Source organism: Podarcis cretensis (genome assembly GCF_951804945.1).
Source record: "Podarcis cretensis genome assembly, chromosome: 7".
In the NCBI taxonomy this organism is placed as follows: domain Eukaryota; kingdom Metazoa; phylum Chordata; class Lepidosauria; order Squamata; family Lacertidae; genus Podarcis; species Podarcis cretensis.
In genome coordinates this window covers 1,429,614-1,453,610 of record NC_137176.1, presented here as the reverse complement: position 1 = coordinate 1,453,610, position 23,997 = coordinate 1,429,614, and the positions used below count along the sequence as shown (strand labels likewise).

The 23,997-nt window shown below is 42.7% G+C and overlaps 2 protein-coding genes across 9 annotated transcripts in view; one reads left to right on the top strand and one right to left on the bottom strand.

Annotated features, from left to right (window-relative positions):
* The window catches only part of SEMA5A (semaphorin 5A), a 149,731-nt gene extending 130,182 nt beyond the window's left edge, over positions 1–19,549 (top strand). For 2 of the 5 annotated variants that reach the window (XM_079983485.1, XM_079983486.1), the window contains exons 17-22: positions 3,511–3,720; positions 4,949–5,119; positions 6,131–6,286; positions 6,702–6,749; positions 14,612–14,823; positions 15,459–19,549. In XM_079983485.1, coding sequence (XP_079839611.1) covers positions 3,511–3,720; positions 4,949–5,119; positions 6,131–6,286; positions 6,702–6,749; positions 14,612–14,823; positions 15,459–15,578 — 917 coding nt within the window. In that variant the 3' untranslated portion in view covers positions 15,579–19,549. The other 3 variants (XM_079983489.1, XM_079983488.1, XM_079983487.1) reach the window with 3 other exon arrangements.
* A 797-nt stretch (positions 19,550–20,346) lies between these two features.
* The window catches only part of MTRR (5-methyltetrahydrofolate-homocysteine methyltransferase reductase), a 28,820-nt gene continuing 25,169 nt past the window's right edge, over positions 20,347–23,997 (bottom strand). For all 4 annotated transcript variants that reach the window (XM_079983568.1, XM_079983569.1, XM_079983566.1 and 1 more), the window contains exon 15: positions 20,347–22,559. In XM_079983568.1, coding sequence (XP_079839694.1) covers positions 22,415–22,559 — 145 coding nt within the window. In that variant the 3' untranslated portion in view covers positions 20,347–22,414. The remainder of the gene's footprint in view (positions 22,560–23,997) is intronic.

Here is a 23,997-nt window from a genome sequence, read left to right as displayed (position 1 = left end):
TGAGATTGGTTTGAACTTGTATCTTAACCTCTAAAAAGTCGGCAGTTCCCCCGTTTTTTATATCATCCTTTCCTTTGATGAGTGTGCAGCCCATTCTTTCACATGCTGCTTCACCCACCACAAATCCCTGCAAAATAGCATTTGGTACCTAGTTCCAGTCCCGTATTTTGGTAGCTTGTCAGTCAGTTGCATGTCATGCGTCCACCTAATCTTAGCTTCATGAAGTCTACCTTTTAAAAAAGATTTCTAGGAGAGTCACCAGTGCTCCTTGCCTGGAGTTTAAAAATCACATATCTCCTGCTGGATGGCAAAATATTAAATAAGCCTGAGGGGACAACAGCTGGGAAGAATGGAGAGAGGAAGAATAATCACTTTTTGCCCCCAGCCACTGATTTCAAGCTTCCCCTTCAGTTTGGGAACCTGAGATAATGTGTAGTTTCCATTTTGGAAGCTGTGGCAATACTGCCAGGTGCAATTCAGCCAGGTTATCCCTCAACCAAACCCTCCTTTGAAATCAGCCACAGCCGTAGTACTTTTTTGTGCTATTAAAAGCCAGAGACTGAGACAGGTGAAGTGAATGGGCTTAGTCTATCCTCACTGTTTTCCCTCAGTTTTTTATTGCTGTAGTGCAGCTTGCCACAGCACATGCAGGTGTTGGCTAGAGCTCCCTTGCTCTCTGATTCTTGTTTGCATGTGTGTAGAGGTAGGCAGGTGAATTTCTGGTGAAAATGGAAGCATGATGTGTCTGTGAAGCAAAACTCAGAATATAGTATAGCAGCTTGCAAACAGAAGCCCCTTCAAAACTGTCACTATTTTGTGGGATGAATCCAAGCACATTCTTGGAAATATAGGTTTGCACTCTCTCTGGCACCCTTTTGCTGCTCGAAACAGGCACTGAAAAGTGTGGAATGAACAAATGATTAATGGGAAGATGTATAACCGCCGTGTGAGCAGCGCAGGATGGCTGCTCATTGTCGTCTTAACTTCCCTGCAAACAAATCAGAACAAATGTTCGATATAATATGACCTCTGCATAAGCTTTGTGCAAGTAAATAAGAATGAATGCTCAATAAATAGGTTGCCAAAAGGAGCCCAGAGAAGGGGACTTTCCTTCTCTGACAGTCCTTTGGGTTTCTTAGCTGAGCCCAGAGGAGGACAGAGCGCTTCCAGTCTGTCCTCTTGCCCACATGGAATTCCTTCTCACCCAGTGCTTAAGTACAATGTGGAAATATGGCTGCTTTGAAATGCTTGCGGTGCCATTTCTTGCCACATTCTTCATCTCAGTGCCTTCCTGCCCCATTTTTAAACAATCTCCCAGGGACAGATCTTTCACTGCAGCAACATTGTAGCCATTGTGCAGCATTTCCTAAGGCTCCACCAAACTTATGTTGTTACAACTTGTCCATTACTCCAGCTCATCCTTGACTCTGGGCCAGGAGACAACAATAGCAGACGCTCCTTTTTCTGGCAGCATCCCAAATATCCAAAGGCTTTTATCATTGTCTCCCTTAACTTTGATTTTTTTTCTTAATTAAAAATGGCCTGGTAATTGCAACGGTTGAGAGTCTGGAAATGAAAGTAGTTCTAAGATTGAAGGAAGAGAGCGAAAAAGAACCAATGTGCAGGTTAGGAGACTGAGCCAAGAAACCCAAGATTCAAATCTTGCCTCTGTCATTAACTCACTAGGTGGTCTCAGTCTAGCTACTCTTTTCGTCCAGCATTTACAATATGGAGAAATACTATTGGCCTACCTTGCTGATATTTTGTACGGATTATTGAGATAATGTTCGTGAGATCCTTAGAACATCTCTTATCTGCTATATGTGAATGTCCACACAACTGGGGCCTGCAACGAAATGCTAATGCTGTGGACTGATCTTGTTCAGGTTTCCTGTCAGCCAGCCAGGCCCTTATTCTCCTTGTCCAGTCAGCATTCTGTGTCCAGGAAGCAAGCTCAGTCCCTGCTGGACTATGGGGTTGCCTCTTTAGGGTCCTTTTCCTTTAAGCACGTTGACTTCTGCAAATCTTGGTGTTTCTTGAACAAGACAGTACCTCCCTCTTGTTTCTCAGAGGCCCAGTTTTGGGAAGTGTCATGTGGGAACTTTGATTATCTTTCGTAATATGACACCCTGTACAAAAATTTGGCACCCTCAAATGGATCTTCCCAATTTTGCACCCCCTCAGCTTGTCGCCCTGTGTGGGGGAACCACCCGTGCTACCCTAAGTCTGGCCCTGGGGGAGTTTCCTATGAGAGGGAGGGATGTTGCTGTACAGACCACAGATACATTCAGAGAGGTTGGGGGGGGGTTGATCTGATACATAAGGCTGCAATTCTATGCACATTTACATAGGAGTAACCTTACTCCTGCCAACCTAGCAGTTTGAAAGCACGTCATGTGCAAATAGATAAATAGATACCGCTCCAGCGGGAAGGTAAATGGCGTTTCCATGTGCTGCTCTGGTTCGCCAGAAGCGGCTTAGTCATGCTGGCCACATGACCCGGAAGCTGTACGCCGGCTCCCTCGGCCAGTAAAGCGAGATGAGCACCGCAACCCCAGAGTCGGCCACGACTGGACCTAATGGTCAGGGGTCACTTTACCTTTAACCTTACTGAGAGGAATGAGATTTGCCCCTAAGCAAACAGGTATACAGGGCTGTGATAAAAAAAGGTTTCCTATCTACAGTGGTACCTCTAGTTATGAACTTAATTTGTTCCAGAGGTCTGTTCTTAACCTGAAACTGTTCTTAACTAGAGGCGTTCTTTCGCTAATGGGCCTCTTGCTGCTGCCACTGCGCCACCGGCACATGATTTTCGTTCTCATCCTGGGGCAAGTTCTCAACTCGAGGTAATTATTCCAGGTTAGCGGAGTTTGTAACCTGAAGCGTTTGTAACTCGAGGTAGCACTGCATCTACCTACCTACCTACCTAATGTAGGTTGTGCAGAGAGTCAGTCAATCAATCAGTTAATAACCTTTTTTTAAATAAAACTTCATAAGAGTCATACACAAATCATGCTACACAAAAATAATCATCAGAAATATCTCATAAAAAGGACACAGAATTGATTAGAAATGTAGACTGGACTTTGGGTTCATTAAATATGCCTTGCAGGTCCCCATATTTGTTGTATACGGCTCAGTAGATTTTTGGAAAAGAATCAATTTGACTAAAATTAACGCTCTTGAATTTTATACATCTATTCTGCTTTTGTTGGGCTTCAGTTGGTTTTTTCAGTATTTAGCCCTGCCCTGTTTAATTGCCTCCAGATTGCTGTTTTTCATGACTTTGGCAAGGCCACTTTGGGTCTATGCCACTGTCAGCTTTGCACTACAGTCAGATTTGATACCAAATTATATTTTTTGTGTACACTTTTTAAATATCCCAATAGTAAAATTACTGGTGGGAGAATTCAAATTAAATCAGAACAGTATTTTTTAAAAAACAAAACACCATCATTGTGTTCCTTAGTATGCACATTTTTGTGTACCATGTGCATCCGTTTCTTGCAGGTGAATTCCTGCATTCTGGGCGTCACTCAGCTCACACCATTAATGGTGCCTGGTCCCCTTGGTCTCCCTGGTCCCAGTGCAGCCGCGATTGCAGCAGAGGCATTCGAAACCGCAAGCGTATTTGCAACAATCCTGAGCCAAAGTATGGGGGGCTGCCATGTCTGGGACCACCCCTGGAATACCAGGAATGCAACATGCTCCCTTGCCCAGGTAAGTGGCCAAGGAAATGAACAAAAGGGTTTCTTTAAAAAAAAAAGTTTCTAAGGACAGTAGTAGAGATTTTATACACATAGTGTAATCCTATGCATGTCTACACAGGAGTAAGCCTCAATGACTTCAGTGGGACTTACTCCAAGCTGAGAGTGCTTAGCATTTTATTTCAATTGACTTTTAATTAGGAGATGTATCTTTGTTGTCTCTGCTGTCTTTTAATCACTGTGTAAATATTAATTTTTACAGTTGGATTGCTGACTTGTTTTACTGTTCCTTTTGCTTTATTATTTAAATTATGATGGTTATGGTGGTGGTGGTTTCTTTGGGGTGTTTTTTTTAAGTGAGATGTAGAAAGAAGGCACAAAAGTTACTTTTGAAAGGGCTTCAAATTTCCTTGATTTTTCTGTCAGATGCCACTAGGCCCATCATCCTCTACTTTGGAAAATGTACCATTGGGATGGGCTTTTGTCCCTCTGTCCTATATCAATAAAAATATTGTGATCTCTTTCTAGAGGGGCAATTTTAAAACATTGAATTTTTGGAATCTAGAAAAATGCCTGAAACTTTTTGCTTGGAGACTCTTGCCATTGCTTATGGGGGTTTTGGCTATGAAATACAAATGAAAATGATTCAGTGGGTCAGTGCATCTGGCTGTGAATTGGAAGGTTGGTGGTTTGAGCCCACCCAGGGGGGGCTGTGGAGAGGATCCCTTCATTGCAGGGGGCTGAACTAGATGACCCTTGATTCTAATTGGCTGTTGGCCATGATGAGTTTGTACTACATGGGCAGGCAAACTAAGGCCCAGAGGCCGGATGCGGCCCAATCGCCTTCTCAATCCGGCCCGCGGATGGTCTGGGAATCAGTGTGTTTTTACATGAGTAGAATGTGTCCTTTAAAATGCATCTCTGGGTTATTTGTGGGGCATAGGAATTCGTTTGTTATTATTTTTTCAAAATACAGTCTGCCCCCCCCCAGTGTCTGAGGGACAGTGGACCAGCCCCCTGCTGAAAAAGTTTGCTGTCCCCTGGTGTACTACCTGCAGTGTCTGAGGTGGCATGTCACAGAATACCAGTTGCTGGAAATTACCGGGGGAAGAGTGCTGAAGCCCTCATGCTTATGGGGTTCCCAAAGGCCCCTGGTCTGCCAAACTCTTCTTGTGTTCTTAATTCAACTATTTATCTCCATATTGAGAGGAAAGAAACAATGTAGTTTTGTCATTTCCCAGTTGATGGAGGTTGGTCCTGCTGGTCATCGTGGTCTAAGTGCTCCACTACTTGTGGAAGTGGCCATTATATGAGGACTCGCTCATGCAGCAACCCAGCACCAGCTTATGGAGGTGATATCTGCCTAGGACTCCACACCGAAGAAGCACTCTGCAATACACAGCAATGCCCAGGTACAGGAAAGCCCAGCTCATTCATTCTCTTGCTTTTCTGCAGAACAAAATAGCTCCCTACCCCCATTTTATCTCCACAACCCTGTGAAAATGGTGAGGCTGAGGCGCCCAGATGCTCCGTGGTGGTGCCAAGTCTCCACACCAGGCTGTAAAACAATCTCTGCCTTGATACCGGCAATGTCCTAGACCGACCCCACACATCACTAAGAGCTGCCACCACAAAGAGCATCCTCAGGTTCAGTGCCCCCCTATAGAGGAGGGCTCATTTACATTGCATTGTGATGTTGTCACATCACGCGTTGAGCCTCTGCTAGCGATGCAAAGAAGTGGCCATGGAACTTTGTGTGCTGATGTCAGGTCGTAGGGTCTGTGGTCGTATTCTTTCTGGATGAGAACTTGACACAGAGGTACCTTTTTGTGACAGCAGCCCTTCTGTACTGAATGTGAGATGTGGTGCCAGCCCTGGTTTCGCTGTAGGTCAGCTATGCAGCCACAGGATTTGTAAGAGATGCCGCCTGCCTTGCTTATTCAAAGAAAGAATCAAAAGAATATGCACATTTGGGCCTCAGACTCTGTGACCTCCTGCATAGCAGTGGCTTCCTTGCTTGTTGCTGGATGTGAGCATCTCTTCATTGTACAAATTGTCAGTACACTGTACTCTTTGATGACTTGTTATTGGTTGAAGGAGGGAATAGCTGGATTCATCCCCCGCCCCCAGCCCTCCAAGCTGGTGATTGGCTTTGACTCAGTCCTAGTCCATCTGAGGACACCCCACATGCAGTCTCAAGATCTAGATGTGCATTTCTTGAACATTCACAGCATCCTTTGTGCATGGTAACCACCTCAAGTTAAGCAATCCTTTTTGTGTGTGCATGGATTTTCCTTGCAGAATCAGGGCAACTTTGCGATAAAAATGGATTATTTCATAGGAAAAGTATACAAAACACTTAAAAACAATTTGCTGTGTGGGCTGACCCCTTCATGTGCCTCTTTATTTCTTGGCTGTTACAGATAGCTGGTCGGACTGGTCAGAGTGGTCTGGCTGCGATTCATCCGGAGTCCAGTTCCGTACCCGCCAGTGCAATGTTTTATTTCCTGTGGGTAACCAGTGTTCTGGAAATACCACTGAGAGTCACCCATGTATTTCTGATTCCAATTTCATACCAGGTATTGCTTATCTCTTTCTCCTGTCTTCTAATCTGGAATCCAGTAAGTGTGTAATTTTTACAAATCATTTTACAAAAACGTAAGCTGCCTACAGTGTGTGGGCTCTGCCAACTCTTTGTGGGAAGGGGAGGTGTGTAGAGCTTCACAATGAAGTCTCACAAACGGGGTCCTGCTAGCATTTACTGGAAATAACTGGGGCCACAGCAGCTATGTTTGCAGAATGAAGCGTGTTTTCTTTTTCCACAGCAAATTAGCAAAGTGTGTGATTGATAGTGAAGAGCATTCTTGCTGAGTTAAGAATTATTCATACCAGACTGATATATATATTGTTCACACTTGAACAGAAATGTTAAAGAATTATATTGGGCTGTTTTTCTTTATGACTTCTGCATAATTGAATTGTTTGCTGTTGCAGACATAACAGTAGCAAGGACCAGCAGCATCAAAGAACAACGATGTGGCGGTAAGTGTTCCTCCCCAGGTTTCTTTCCACCCCTGATTATTTTTCTGCATTCTTTCCCTGATTCTTTCTGTGCTGTTTTCTGCTACCCTGGATGTGATGCTTTCCTCCATTCTCCTTGCTTTTTAAATGTAAAGCAACAAACCTGCATGGAAGAAAGTCCAATCAGGCAAGACCCTGGATGGTGTTCAGTTCAACCTCCCCAAGCTGCATTTCCACCTGGGGTGGGAAGATGACCCCAGATGAAGAAGCCGTTTGGGAAGGGTAGTTGTAAGCCGAAGAGGACACTGAGTGGGTTACGTAACCTTTCTCCATCCATTCTTCTTCTGCCCAGATTCACAACCTGCTCAGGCTGCTTTGGGTTTTTTTAAAAAAGTGAGGGGGGGGGAAGAATCGTAGAATGATACAGAATTTGAGCCTTGAATGTGCAGACATTAAGTCTGCAACTCAGTAAAACTGGCAGTTGTCATTGTTTTGTTTCTTACCTTCTTGCTTTAGGATCATTTTATATTGCATGCCGTGGCGGAGCTACGTGCTCTGGCCCCGGGAGCAGAGAACAGGCGGGGGCGGGGCTGGCACAGGTTCCTGGGTGTGTGGTGCACCACCCGCGGGGGTGTGGCACGCGTCCCAGGGATAGCTGTGATGGCACTTGGGGCAGACCCCTCACCCCGCCCCCCCTTCGTCCACCAGTGATTGTTTGGAAATGCAGGGTACATTCCCCCCCCCATTTTTTGAATTAAGTTTTCAATTATTCAGTTCAAAATAAACATTTTACATACTGTTAAATATCCAACGACTTCTCTCCTTCTCCTTCTCCTTCCATGGTTCATTCTGTTTATCTTTCGTTCCTGCATATTTTACTCTAGCCATTTTATCAGTTCTCCACTTTTACAACACTCAAAATTACTTACACTGTTGATTTTATCTTAATGCTGCCAGCGTTTTCAGCTGTGTACAGTTATTTTCCATATACTAAATAAATATTTTCCACTCTTCTTTAAATATATGTTCTTCTTGCTCTCTTATTCTATATGTTAAACCTACAAGTTCTGCATATTCTAACATCTTAAGTTGCCAGTCCTCTTTGCTTGGAAACTCCCTCACTTTCCATTTTTGAGCAATCAAACCCAAGCTGCTGTTGTTGCGTACATAAATATTTTTTTCCTGACACCTAGGAACTTCTGTCTGAATTATTCCCATCGAAAAGGACTACGGTCTTTTTGAAAAAGTTGTTTTGAACATTTTTTTCAACTTGTTATAAATAATTTCCCAATATTCTTTTACCTTTTTACATGTCCACCACATATGAAAAAAAGTTTCCTCCATTTCTTTACATTTCCAACACATATCTGATTCGGCTTTAAGCATTTTAGCCAACTTACTTGAAGTTAAATACCATCTATGAATCATTTTCATAAAGTTCTTTTTCATTTAATAGAATGCAGTAAATTCTGAATCGTTTTTCCAGAGTTTCTCCCAGAGGTTTAAGTCTATATTGTATCCTACATCTATTGCCCAATGTGTCATTGAAGCTTTGACTAGCTCGTATTTTGTTTCCTATTCTAATAAAAAGTTATAGTTTTTAGATAATGGCTTGCCCTTATTCTGTAATAATTGTTTTTCAAATTGTGAACTTTGGTCCGTGTTAAGTTGTGGGTTGACATAGCAGACGACACAGCGATTTCTCCAAGTAGCTCTTTATTTTGTAAGCTGGAATAGAACTGACTGCAAACAGCTCAGCCGGCCTGCTTTTATAGGCAGCCGGCTGTCAACATTGTAGCAACAACAGCCCAGAGTTCCCGCCTAAAATAACTGACGTGGACCTGAGTGAAAACTATCTACAGACCTGAGTGAAAACTATATACAGTATCCCCCTGCTGGCCCAGGGTGAAACTTCACTACATAACAGTCCAGGAATCCATTTTTTGAATCTATCTTAAACGTATCAAGTAACTTGTGGTACTGTAATCAACCCTTAATTCCTCCATAGGTTTCAGTCTGGGTTCCCTACCTGTAAAATCCAGCAGTTCCCTATTTGTCACCCATTGTCTATCCATATTAATTTTATTAATTGTAATTGCTTCAATAGGGGATAACCACAAAGGTATTTTTCTTTCCAACAAAATTTTGTTTTTCTCCCAAACTCTATATAAATTCTTCCTAATGATGTGGTTTGTAAAACACTTATAAATTTTAGCTTTCCCATACCAAAGACATGCATGCCAGCCAAATTTTATATCAGGCCTTCCAAATCCAAAATGTCTGCATTTTACAATATGATCCATTGCTTTAGCCAACACAAACAGGCTGCCTCATAATACAGTTGTAGGTCTGACAAGGCAAAGTCTCCTCGTTCTTTACATCTTTCTTACATTAGGAAGAACTTCCTGACAGTAAGAGCTGTTCGACAGTGGAATTTGCTGCCAAGGAGTGTGGTGGAGTCTCCTTCTTTGGAGGTCTTTAAGCAGAGGCTTGACAACCATATGTCCGGAGTGCTCTGATGGTGTTTCCTGCTTGGCAGGGGGTTGGACTCGATGGCCCTTGTGGTCTCTTCCAACTCTATGATTCTATGATTCTATCAAGATTTTGTTTGATTCATGGCTTTTTCCCCCTGCCAGAAAAAGTCATCTTTTTTCCATTCTTTGAGGCAACTTATTTACAATCGGAATAGATTGGAATAAAAACAACATATTAGGTAGTACATTCATCTTAATGGCTGAAATTCTGCCTAATAGTGAAAGTTTTATTCATCCTTTCCCAAATCTCCAATTCTTTCTTAATCTCTTCCCACAGTTTAATATAATTACCGGTATCTTGAAATAAGTTGAGATTTCTCACCAACAGCCAAATCCTGAAATATTTTACTTTTTAACCTCTTTAGGCCAGAAATCTTTTCTAAGGCCTTTTTACTGCTCATCCATGTTTTTAACCAACATTTTTGTTTTATCTGTATTTATTTTGAAACCCGCCACTTCTCCAAACCTTTTAATTTCTTCTAATGCTTTGGGAATGCTTACCATATGCTGTTCCAATGTTAACACCACATCATCAGCAAATGGCCTTAATTTATAGGCTCTGAGTCCCACCTCTATTCCTTTGAGTTCCTTGTTTCTCCTTATATTCTGCTGCAATATTTCTAATGTCAAAATGAACAACGGAGATAAGGGATAGCCTTGTCTAGTACCTTTTATTATTTGGCATTTGTCTGAGATAATATTATTTACTAGTACATTTGCAGATTGATCAGTATAAATTGCTTTGATTGGAAATGCAGGGTACAAATTTAAATCAGGAACACATAAATAAAACAATTTAAATAAATAAGTGGCAATCTATGCAGGAGTCCTAAAACAATGCCTGCTGAAATCTCCTCACTCCTTCCCTCCTTGTGACTAACAGAAGCAGAATACATTTTGAAAAATAGTAAAAATAAGAGTAACTAGGCACAGCTGCTTACCTTGCATATGTTATACTTAAAGCAGGATTTTTAAAAAAAGTTCAGGGAGCACACAGCCTTACAGGAGAAAGGTCCTTCAGTGGCCTATTACAACAACTTGACTGTGATTTGTTTAAAGCAAAGAGGAGAGGAATGGCAAAAGAAGACTCTCCAAGGCAGGACTAGTCCAGAGATCATCTTCAGTTCACCTCCAGAGTCCCAAAAGACGAGTCTTCCCACTCATAAGTTGCCATCATCCTTATAATCAGAGAAACCATCAATACCCATTTTGAGTACTTAACCCGGGGATTTGTGCATCTCAGATGAGACTAGGAAAGTTCTTAAATGAGAGTCTGAAAATAGGCATGTAATTGCTGACTTGAGCTCTGGGAACAGTATTTACAATGTCTCAGAATTGGTGCCTGTATATTGTCAGTGAAGGAAACGGGGTATTTCAACCATATAAGGAGAGTGTTTGTTTTCAATCCATGTACAGATCCATACACCACTATTTTCTAAATTATGGGTTGAAACGAGGAAGCCAGAAAACAACTTTCTTCTCCATTAGGGTCCTTGATACCTCAAAGAGTACTCGGTTTCCTTTCAAGAGGAAGTTGGGTCAGATTTGTACTATAAATCGTGTGCATTCAGTGTTAAAATTTAAAGTGTGCACCATATCTACAAAAGCCAATGAACGCTGGATTTATGTTATCAGGAGCAGTTATGCAAAGTGAAAAGAGTCAATTATGGAAAACAGTGACATTGAGTTTTCTTAGCTTGAAGCATTTATTCTGCTTCTCTTAGTCAGGGGGAGGGCAAGGAGCTCTGTGGGCCACCCTAGCCTGGTTTTATAGTGAGTGTAAATCTTACTGAGAAACTACACTGACTTCCAAGGTTCTGGCAAACATTATTTTCACATTTTAAAGAATACATTTGGTGGCTGCAGATGAATACCAGACACCACAACACGAGAGGGAGGGTATGGCTTCGTGGAGTTTTGCTCAATGGTGTCCCCACGCCAGTGGATGGTCACCTTGGCATGGGGCCATCCACTTGGCAACTGCACTCTTGGAAAGGGCTGGCTGCAGCCCCCACTGTCTCCACTGCTGCCTTTTGGCGCTGAAAGGTAAGGACAGGAAGGCCTCTTATCTATCGCCTTGTGCTGGCTGGAGGTTTCACTGGAGGAACGCAGGCTTCATAGCATGTATAAATAAGAATCAGGGGTAAAGGTAAAGGGACCCCTGACCATTAGGTCCAGTCGTGGCCGACTCTGGGGTTGCGGCGTTCATCTCACTTTATTGGCCGAGGGAGCCGGCGTACAGCTTCCGGGTCATGTGGCCAGCATGACTAAATGGTTCTGGCGAATCAGAGCAGTGTACGGAAACGCCGTTTACCTTCCTGCCAGAGCGGTACCTTCCAGCTGGAGCTGTACCTATTTATCTACTTGCACTTTGATGTTCTTTCGAACTGCTAGGTTGGCAGGAGCAGGGACCGAGCAACGGGAGCTCACCCCGTTGCGGGGATTCGAACCCCCGACCTTCTGATCGGCAAGTCCTAGGCTCTGTAGTTTAACCCACAGTATTAGAAACATGCTTTTTTTAAAAAATACAGTGAAAACTGAGATTCGTGTGAAGCAGAATCCTGAAATCAGAATTTTAAGGCTGTTGTTCTTGCATGACATTAACCACCCCCCCGGACTGGTGTTTTATTGTGGGTGTAATTCGCAACATGGTCTTAACGCAAAAAGGCTGCACCAGTGGTGGATTCATTCTGCTGCAGTTTGTCCTGTTTTCTCAGCGCTGCCTTGCTGCTGCCTGGGGGCACTGTAGCAGTGAAGCAAACCAGAATAAGAGTTGTTTGACAGTGGAACAGACCTCCACAAGAGGCGGTGGACTCTCTTTCCTTGGAGGTTTTTAAGCAGAGGTTGGATGGAAGTCTTGTAATCTGTCATGGACAACCTAGTTGAGATTCCTGCACTGCAGGAGGTTGGACTAGATCATTATCATCAACTGTATGCTGCCTTTCCATAGTTAATACAATGCTCAAGGCGGCTTACAACACGACAGGATTTACATAATTACCAACATAACAAAAGTCATAAACAATAAAACACACATCAAAAGGTACTAGATCCAACTCTACCGTTCTAGGATTCCTCTGAAGCCCCAGGTGTTCTCTGCAGAATGTCCCTCTGAGCCTTTTAGTGATGCTGGAGCATTGTTCTTGGGTCCTTAGCACTTTATCCCCATGGAAATCTTCCGCTGCTCTGCCACCACAGCAAAGGCAAAAGTGGACTAGCCGTACTGAGATGGGACGGGCAGCTTTGTAGCAAGTTCCCTAAAAGTATCTTTGCTCCTTCTGTTTAATGGGACTTAGGGCTCGTCCGCACTTTGCTTGTCCCGTGCGGCTTTCCATTTGCGCCACCACTTTCCCCTGGGAAAACCTGCTCTTTACCACTGAATCAGAGCAAACGTCGATCTGTGGGAAACTCGATTGATATTTCCTCCAATTCAGTGCTAAAGAGCAGGTTTTCCCAGGGGAAAGCGATGGGATAAGCGGAAGTGTGGATGAAGGTGTGCTTAGAACTGTAGCCTTAGGTTGGTGAAGGCATCTTCTCTGATGTGGCTGAAAGTACCGTATTTTTCCATGTATAAGACGCCACCATGTATAAGACACTCCCTACTTTTGGGGACCCCAAATTTAGAAAATGGACATATGCACTATCCATGTATAAGACACCCCCATATTTTTAACCTTATTTTAAAGTAAAAAAACCTAGTCTTATACACAGAAAAGTATGGTAGCTCCTGCTTCTCCCAGCAGCGGTGCAACCTGCTTCTTAACTGGCCATTTCCTGAAATGGTCTTCTCTGGCCCCATCTCCTTTAATTGCTTTTCCCTTAGCAACCACCATTTCCCCATTCTTCTATTTCAATTTGTGGACTTATTCCAGAGCGATTAATTATGTTCAAGTGCTATTGTATGAATATTTTAATAATTAAAAAGAAAATGAAGCAAACTTACATTGTAGCAGTGTTTATCATCATCAATTGAATGAAAGAAAGGAACACCCCCACCTCCGACAATGGCAATCATGAGAAAGGTGGGTTCTCAGGGCCTGGTTAAAACACCCCAAAATGTGACTGCAAATGCCCCTCTAAGCAGACAGAAGAGTAACATGAAGACAACCTTTGCCAACCAGGTGCCCTCCAGATGTTTTGGGACTATTAAGAGTCCACAACATCTAGAAAGCACCAGGGACGGAAAAGGCTATCTCCACTTGCAGAGATTGCTCTGCTGTTCCGTTTGTCTATAAAAAAGGAAAAAAGTTGGATTAATGTCCGTCCCCAAAGAGACAAAGCAGCATGGGGGAAACACAAGAGAACAACAGTTTGATGGCAATATCATTTAGATATACTGTAAAAAGTGAGTGAATAAAGGGGTTCCAGAGGAAGCAGCAGTAGATTTAAGTTTAATACTGGCTTGTTCTTTTTCCCAGTATTCTTGGGAACTCTTTTCCCTGTAGCTTCTTACTCCTTTTGCACCAGTTCTCTACTTTTAGAAATGCTGGTAAAATAAGTAAGCTATTTCATCCACCACTTCAAAGAGAAACATCTTCGAGATTTCACTCCTCCCCTTCGCGGAAGGCACTGCAGTCAAGCTGAGGCTCCCACAGGAGGAAAGTGTTGAGGAAATAATTTTCCCTTCCCCCTGCAGCCACTTGTTGTTCTGGAGGCTCTCCAGCAGAGTTTTTCAGGGGGAAGACAAAGCGGGCAAGAAGACAGAACGGGGCCCTTCTCTGTGTCCTCCCTCCCTGAGAGGTTTGGAGGGTGGCAACATGAGAATGGGCCTTTTCTGTGGTGGCTCCCGACTGTGAAATGCTCTCCCCAGAGAGGCTTGCATATCTTTAGGTGAACACATTTCTCTTTCCCCAGGCCTTTGGCCATTAGATAATGTATGGCCTGTTAAATATGGGGGGGGGGGGGGCTGTTCTTATGATTATGTTCTTAATGTTGTACACCACCCTGGGATCTTTGGATAAACTGAAGTATATAAGTAATCAGAATAGTAACACTCTTCTAGTTCTCCAATGAGAGCATCTTATGATCACAGGAACTCCTAATCCCACACCACAGCCTTTCCCAGTCATGAGGACAAGAAACATATTTGTTCTTTTGTTGTTGTTTTTTTAAAAAAGAATGCTAGATTCTCAGAAAGTTGCATGAAGAATGAAGAGAGAGAACAGCCCAGCCATGCCTACTAAAAAAGAAAGACCTGCATGTAGTTTTACTATGTCTATTTCCCCCGCTGTGCCTGTTTTGCATGGTGCATACGATGTGCTGACATAGCGATGCATAAGCAGGTTGTCTGGATATCAATCAAACATGAGCAAAACCTGCCAACTCTGCTTTGCCTCTTCCACCCTGTAGAGTTTAATATGTTCCATATGACTGCTGTGGGGCTGAGCAGCTGCATTCTCGGGTGCCTTCTGACCCTTTTGGTTTACACTTACTGCCAACGGTACCAGCAGCAGTCGCACGATGCAACTGTCATCCACCCAGTATCACCGGCTCCTCTGAATACCAACATCACTAATCACATCAACAAGCTGGACAAGTACGACTCTGTAGAAGCCATCAAGGTAAGGAATGGATAGGGCTGGTGCTCTTTAAAGGTGTTAGATGTGCAGATACTCTGGACAATTACTGTGGTCCAAAAAGGGACTGCTGCTGTTATGTTTCAGATTTATGGAACCAGTATTCTAATGGGTCAAAACTTTTTTTGAGGGGGGGGGGGCTTGAAGGCAAAAATACAAAACAAAAAACTACACACATTATTTTACTCACACGGAGACTACAGGAAAAGATTTCCACAGGAAGACTTCCTTCTTGTCATTCTTGTGTGAATAAGAGTAACCATGGCAGTGTCTGCTGCCTCCTCAAAGGTGTTACACATTTACAAAGTCATACCTTTCGGGTTTCCTCCTCCTCGTGTTCTTCCCACTCTTCTTGTCCTGAACATCTTCTTGCTACTTCAGTTCTCTTTTTCAACCTCCTTCCTTATTAAATCTATATTTCTTACAATAGCTTCCTCTTGCTATCTCTCCAATTTCAACCTCTGGTGTTGCTTTTGCCCTCTCTACCCCTCCTCCTCCTAGATAATGTTATAAGTGTGCATATCTTTTAGTGATCAGTTGCCCTGTTTTGCATTTTATTATTTCAGTTTGAATGATGTGTTTTCTAAACTCTTCCTCCCCCTCCCTTTTCTTATTCCCAGGCATTTAACAAAAATAACCTGATACTAGAAGAGCAAAACAAGTACTTTAATCCACATCTCACTGCAAAGGCATATTCCAATGCCTATTTTACAGATCTGAACCACTATGATGAGTATTAAGAGGGAAAATCTGTATAACTCACATTCGTCCCCAAGGCCTGGATCCTCAGACATCATGTTGCTGCCATCGTCAACAAAACATTGACTTGTGTGGGTAAAAGGTTTCCCTTTCTAAAATGTTGCATTTCAGTACAATATTTGTACTGTAGAATTAGATCATGGGGTCCTTTTGCATTGGCCAATCGTGTTTTGGTCAACATGCTGCCATCCTCCTAATTGCTAGAGACCGCCTAGGAGAAAACTTTTATACAACTGGGAGGCCTCCTCCCTGCCACAAATAAGATTATTGAATGGAATGATCCTGATTTGTATGGAAGCAAGTCCTTCTCCCCTTCAAGGGTCATTGGCACCTTCTTGGCTGGATACTTGGGACTCATGAACTTGTTTTGGACCTTGTGGAAACCGGGAATAGTTTATGGCAGGACTACAAGCTACTTCTGGCACAAGGGATGCTGGTAAAAGAGGTGCTAGAGAAATGGAGCCATTGAGTGATAGAACCCATCAGAAATGTGCATGCTTTGTCTGTTTCAATCTGCTGGGATGATTCTGTGAAACGGAAGCAGGGAAGACATGTCAAATTATTTCCACATGTTACTAAGGATCTACTTCTGCCTGATGGGTGGCCCCTGCAATGTATCTGCATGGACTCCACCTGGATTGTGCATTAGGACATTCACAAAGCCACCAGAGCAGAAAGATGGCCCCGGACTGGCTTGCAGATCCATCACACTCTTTGTCTGCCTCCCTTAGGAAGAGATGGAAAGCACAAATGCTTCTATTTTTAATGGCTCTTTTTTATTATTCATGAAGTTAAAAACAGCATAAAGTATATTAAGCAAAGCATTATTGCAATAGTTTTGATGCATCAAGTGAGATTTCTCATCATGCCTGGTTATGTAAATAGTGGAAGTGCTTGATGACAAACTAGAGGAAATAAATTGGGGCTCCAAATTTTGTACCAGTTTCACTGCCCTCTTGCTGTTGCTTGCTTTTATCAATAATGATAGGTTTGCCTTTTTTCAAAGAAAAACTACTATTCTGTTGCAAGGAATGTCAGAGTTATTACATTAAATGCTTCAGCCAGCTGGTTTCACAGCATGTATAGCTCAGGTGTATATGTTCTATTTGCTAAAGTAAATACCAAATATGATGTAACATTTCATGGTAGCGAAAAAGGAGAGAGCAAGCCAGGGCTCTATGCTCTTTGGATGTGCGCTTGATTCTTTAGCTCTGCACACACACGACTGCTTTTGCCCTCCCTCCAAGCACACAAATTTGAAGCTCAGTGTCTCACCTTAAGCTAGCAACCCCATGCTTGTCTTCAGCAACAGACAGCATTGGCTCAATGGAAATGGCCTCTTATTTTGAAGCAAGAGACCATTGGCCACTGACACTCACAAGGCGGCAGTCAGGCCTTAAGAGGAAATGCAAGAGCTACAGTGTGGAAACGCAAAGCATAGTGGATATTTTTTTCTGTGCCTCTGTAGAAGACACTGTGTTTCTTTCCTCAGATTCCTTCCTGTTTTTTATACCTGGTCCTGAGAACACATTTCTTCCCTAAGAGCCAAACCGTTTGAGGGAATAAACACACAGAGGCAGCTGCACAAATAGTTTCTTAATCGGCACTGCTTGAGACGAATTTACAGTTGCAGTACACCTTTTTTGTTAAACGTAACACAATCTCCCTTGATGGTTTTCTTAAAACAAGTTGGGAATTGGCTCCCCTCCCGCAGCTGTCCTTTTCTGCCTCTGGGGTTCCCCATCCCTCTGCAGCTGCAAAGGATCCCTCTGTATTGGTGAGGAAAGAGCATCTAAAATCTCAGGTGAGATTACTGGGGGACATGATGGGTGGCTGTAGGACTGCAGCCATGCTAAAATGCCTTGGCGAGTCAAGTAGTTCATTAGGATGCACATTGCCATTTTGTTGTCAAAGAATAGCCAATTACCCCTTGTATTGCATAAAAAGCCTGAAAGCTCAAAGCCAGTTTTTACAGGGTTCCTTCTTACTGCCCACCACCACCCAACCCTTTTGCAACCGGGAACCACTTCTACCCCTTAATTTACAGTATTTAACCTTATATTCATTTATGGGCATTCCCCATTTTGCAGTATTGATTCCCGAGAGATTTTTCTTCTTCACACAAAACGCAGGTACCATGACTATGGTTCTGGCCTAGTTTCTCTTCTCATCATATCCTGACTTTGCCGATTCCCTCCATCTGAGGGAATTAGTGATCTGAGGCCACTAACATTTTCAATTCTTTTAGCAAGACTGGTTGAGTTTTTCAGGCTCTATTCCTATCTTACCTATTTTACATTCCTGCTCAGGGTTAATGGGAATTTTTGAACTTTTAACCATGGTTTACTTTAAGTGAACAGGAAATGTCATACCTGTTAGAGTCAGCTGTGCCTTCAGCCATGGATTTCAGTGTATTTAAACTCCTCCCTCTTGCTTGGATTGTGCTAGGGCTTCCTGTGGTGATGCAACTGTGTCAATAGAGCAGTGGGATTTGGAAGCCCATTTCTGCTGTGGCAAAAGGGGTTGCCTGCCTCTTTCTGCTCACCTAACCGCCCCAGATCCATGAATTGACAAAGCTTTCCTTCAGCCAACAGAATTCTTCCATTGTCTAACCTGGGACACACTTTTCTTGCTGGATGCTGTCCACAAATCTTTGGGCATAGAACTGACCTTAAGAAGTAACAGACATGCCTCAAATTTGTTGGATGAAAAAACAAGGCCGGAGCTCTCTCCTACCTGAAAATGCAGTGCTTCCTCCGCTTGCCTCACCTTCCTCTGCTCATCAGTTCTCCCCGCCCTTGTTTCCTGTTCCTTCCATCTCATGCTTCTTCTTTACTGCATCCTCCCTTCTCTCCATCAAGGAATACTCATGTTTTACACCCATGCTTAGGGTTGTTTTGTGTTTAGAAGTCAGCTCTCAACCCACCCACCACCTGCAGAAGCCACAAAGCATGTTCCTCTTGCCACCCTCCTTCCCAAGAGCCCCTTCTCATAGACTGGCACAGGGCAGTGTGAAAGGGTGGACACACAACAGCTCATTTGCTGCTGCTAAATTTCCATGGAAACCCAAGTAGAACTTAGCAGCAGCCGGCACAGTTGACCTGTCAAGTTTCACTCCTGTTCCTTCATTCTGCATGGGGGGAAAGGAGGGCCTGATGTTTCCTTCTCTGTCACCACCTGGAACTTTGGGCCAACTAGGCCCTTGGAAATTTGCACCCCTGCTATAAGGTGACTCTAACTAAGCCCTCCTCAGAGGAGACCCCACAGCAGTCAATGGGCACAACGAGCTTAAGCTTATTGATTTCAGAGTGTGTACACTGTTGCATTCAACTCAGTATCATTTTTTTGATACTTCACTGAAATTTGAGGCTCTTTGTGATTGGATTGTGTTGCCATTAGGAAGCCTTTCGGTATCAATGCACCATCGAGTTTTGTACAGCCCAGTGTGCTCTTCCCCATTGGCACATAGCTGCTAGGTGTGCAGATAAGCATTTAATTCCTGTTGTTTCTATTGGAATGTTTTCTATGATAAAACCAGCGTGGGGGCAAGGTGAGTCTCTCCCACAACCTCTTGCCTAGGACGTTTGAAGCCAGCTGAGCAGTATGTGAACAGCTCAATTGTCACGAAAAGGACAACTGTCTCCTTCCTGGAGCAGGTGTCTGTGTGTATATATAAAACTACCAATTAAAAATCCCCCCTAGAACATTTGTCTTGGCCTTGTGCACACGGCATGCACAGTGACAGCAATGCCCAGGATGGTGCAAGGATGGAGGCTGCTTTGCCTGGAACTACAAGAGACGCTGGAGAGAGCCTAGCAGGTCTTGGTTGTTTAGAGCTGGCTGGCTGGGGAGCCTGTGGTTGCTTTGGAAGTGACACTGCCTTTGTGGACTGCTGTGCCTCCATCACAGTCAACTTGTACATTTGTAAATAAACAGATTATTAACAAAGTTATCCTAAGTCTTTAAGTCCTCTCTCTCTTAAGTCACATTTCTTTAACACGGGGAGAAGGAACACTACACTACATTCCAGTGTTATGGAACACTCTCCTTGGGAAGGTACCTGGTGAAAACGTGTGGGTGGCGTGTGTTAACTTCCACATTTTAAACTTGGGGTGGGGGTGGGGAGTTCACTGCTTCATTTTTTCAAATCATTCTTTGAATGGTGATAGTTCCACTGAGTGCTACCCTGGTAAGTAGCAAAGGTGGAAGATGAAAACCTACGGCAATAAACTACAGAAGGAACATGTGGCAGCTGGAAACAAACTGACCACCCAGTGAAAGCCCAAAAAACCCACAACAGCACTTCCATTTTTAAAATTCTATGAGTTCTTTACAGATGCAGTAATCAGCATCTATAAAAACTAGAGGTCATCAGAAATCCATCAGCATTAGCATTAAGAGATCCATAAACCACCTAAACTAAGTGTCAGCAACATTTTAAGAGCAATGCTAAAAGGGAAATGAAACTACAGAATTCTTTGCAGGGGTGACTGAGCTGTTCCCTTAATATCTTCAGAAGTTACATTTGAAATAATTATAGGAAGTATCAAGGTAGATCCAAGGGAGTTGCCAGTTTTTGCACTGCTCCTTTGCTTTTAACATCAAAATGTTCTGCCACAAAGAACGTTATGTGTGGATTTCAAGCAGGTGTTAAAAGAGAATCTGCTTTGTTTATTTGCTTCCTGGTCTAAGGACAACCTTGTAACCCAGTCAAATGGTTCAAAGAAGATAAGAAAAACTCTGAACCGCTTTAGTTTTAAAATATATATTGAAAATAAAATCAGTTTGCACTTTCTCACAAACACTGGGCATGTTTCAGTCCAGTTTCAACACATTTAAGTCCCAACAATTTAAAATAATTTAATTTCCATCAAAACAATGCTCTAATTTCCATCAAAACAATTGGAATTATACTGTTTGCATTTAAAACCATAGCCATGCATTGTATCCAACGTTACATGAGTCAGGTTCCTGTCTTCGCAGCCCCAAAGTTCTCTTTCAAAGCCATCTAAGTTGGTGGCTATTGCTGCTTTTTGTGGCAACGATTGCCAGAGTTTAACTATGCACTATGTGAAGAAATACTTTCTTTGATTGTCCTAAACCTTCCAGTGTTCAACCATTAGTGATGTCCCCAAATTCTAGTGTCACTGTGGAATGCTTCACTGCCTCTTTGTTCTACGCACATGGAACAATTTGGTTCTGCTGAGCAAGTGGAACCACGAGCACTGGACATGACCCATGGATGCAACTTCAGAGGTGAAAATTAGTGTACTGGAATAATTATTTGCGCCTAAAAGCAAGTCCATTGCTTTACTCCAGGATCCTGACAGCCCATCCAGGTGCTATAGTGAAAATAATTTGTGAAAATAATTTTGAAATGAAATCTAAGGACATATGTCCATTTAGCTCTTAAAAAATTCACAACCTTCTGTCAAAGACATTGAAGCAAAGGTTGATTGAAGGTTGCAAGAAAAAAATATGGGGAGAAATATTTGACTTCTGAAACAAGTGTTAAACAGCTCGTGCATTATTACAAAAAATTATAAATATGTGACTTAACTAAATGTAAAATTTACTTTTCTTCTCCTTTGCCCAGTAATAGTAATCAATTACTAACCTTGGCTCTGGAATTCCTGGGCATTTGGCCATAACTCATTACAGCTAATAAACTGGACTGTGGACCTCATCGCCAAGCCAATGATCTTGCTGAGGATTCCACCATCTGAACGTCAGGCCAAAAAGCAGCCCATTAACCGATGTTTCCCCCTGTCTCAGATCGAATTGTGCAGAGGTTTTGGATGACGCTCCTGGGTAATAGGAAGACTGGGCAGGATTCACCTAGCAAGTCCTTTTGCTTGCACAATGGAGCTTCCTCCATTCTCCCCCTGCCCCAATACAATTGGCTTTGTGGAGGGCGATGGGAAGAATCTCCACCTAGCATGCGGGGGGGGGGGGAGGAGGGATTAGTCTGCCTGGCAAGCTGCAACGCTTGAGTTCACAGGACATTCCTCGTAAAGCAACGTATAACTGTAAACCCTTTAACTGTAAACTGGTCTGTTTTCTTGTAGCAATCAATCCGTATCCACTCATCATCAGGTAATTCATTAATTACAAAGCAAGAAACACAATTTAAATTAGTGGTTTAAGTATCTTTTCTCATAGTGATCTAAAACCAGTCTATCTTGTTTCTAACTTCTATGTAGTCATGTGAAGGCTGCAGTCCTATTCTTTTTTCTGTAAGGATATTTCATGATCGTCCTATTAATCATTTGAAATTGATACTATCAACACTTTAAAAGGCTAATAAATCAACTATCAATAGTTTCCTTATTTAAAAGACTGGGTTCCTCTACAATTTCCACCTCCATCCTAAGGTGCAAAAGTTGGGTGGATGATCTCTGATGAGGCAGTCAATAAGAAAACCCTATTGCCCAAGCAGAAGTGGTAGAGGCTGCACACACTACCTTATTTTTGAATGCATCTCCAGATCAACAGAAGAGAAAGACCAGCACATGTAGGATTGCTTTAAATATTTACTTCATCTGGTGCTCCAAGCCAGAAAATAAACGCCATCTGACAACTTTTGCTGAGAAAATACCTACAAATTAAAAGGCACTGACAGATGGCATATTTGAAGAGTTCCTTTCATTGTGCAAAATTTCTCTGAAATGAGTGATTCCAACTGTGCAGGCTAAGTAGGATAATATCAATTAGGTATTGATATTGAGGACTTGTGTCACCACCAACCAGCATATGCATAAAAAGGTTATCCATAGATCATCAATGCCAAATGGACTAAGCAGAGAGTGGCTAGTTCCTAGGCCCAGATGTCTTGCAAATATCTCTTTTCTTCTCTTAACAGAGCAAGCATCTTCAGTGCTTCCAGTTTATCAACTCCTCTCTCAGAAGTTAAGGTATCTACTAAAGCATCGTTCACATCTTTAGCCATATTCTTTGCATCTCTGAAAAAATGGGAAAAATCATCATCAGTCAAGCAGACAAACCAGTATCGTTGATGGAGGTGGGGTCACTTTCAGACAATTATCAGAAAGAGAAGAGTACAATATGTGTGTGCGCGCACGCGTAAATGAAGTGGTCACATTTAAAATCAATTGACTGGTCAACTGGCCATGTATTATCTGACATATTGTATAAAGTCAATCACACCATTGTAAGTTGACTACCCCTTTCTAACTGCACACCTGAAAAGGCAGAAGTTTTTGCTCTGCAGTCCTGCTAGACTGTGTATGTAGAAATACAAATTCTGTTTCCCCCAGAATTTGGAGTATAACAAAGGTTTAGAATTTAACTTGGTAACATTTAAGCTACATGCTAGACTGGGAGGTTCTCCTGCCCCACTGGAATGAATGGGAGTTGTTCAAATGTACTGCTATGCTTTTGCACATTTCCAATTCCGCCCCCCCAATACAGCTTGTGCAGGAGAACCACCCAGTGGATTATGCCCATAGGGCTTTAGGATTCAAACAAGTCTCTCAATTAACTACATTTGTACTAAATAAATACTTAGAACATCTGACCAATGTTTAGGCATTATTTCATCTGCCAAGCATCTAAACTAAAAGAGGGGCAGTTGGATAGAATAGGGCTCTTGAGATGTTTGAGGTTAAGTTGCTAAATAGCTATTGACCTGCAGGAAGATTAGATGCTGCCAAAGCGTTTGGCACTTGAAGGAGGTTTTCTCGCCCTACGCCACAAACTGCTGACTTTGACATTTCTACATTCAAGGATACTGGAGAGGTGGAAGCTTTGATGAGATTAGAGGTCATGGCTCAGTACAAACTCTGATAATGCTAACTGAATGCACCTCTTACAGCCTTGAATTCCACAATCTTGAACCACTGCATTTTCCTTTAGGTTAACAGCCTACCCAACCTTCTCAAAGATCCCTCAAATAAGGTTTATGCATTTTATAGACACAAGGCACGGTCCAGCCAAAGTTCAAACACTTCTAAATTCTACTGATAGGTGAGTTTATGCACATTCTCAGATTCCCGCTACAGTGGTACCTCGGGTTAAGTACTTAATTCGTTCCGGAGGTCCGTTCTTAACCTGAAACTGTTCTTAACCTGAAGCACCACTTTAGCTAATAGGGCCTCCTGCTGCCACCATGTGATTTCTGTTCTCATCCTGAAGCAAAGTTCTTAACCCGAGGTACTATTTCTGGGTTAGCGGAGTCTGTAACCTGAAGCGTATGTAACCCGAGGTACCACTGTACTGAAATTAATGGGACATAACAGGGGCTAACCACCGAGATGGTAATAACCATGAAGTTTACGTTAGCATATGCAACTTAAGAGCAGCTCCACTGGGTGAGATCATGTCCATGTAAAAATGACACCAATCAGTCCTTCTGTTAGAGCCAGATGAGTGGAGACTATG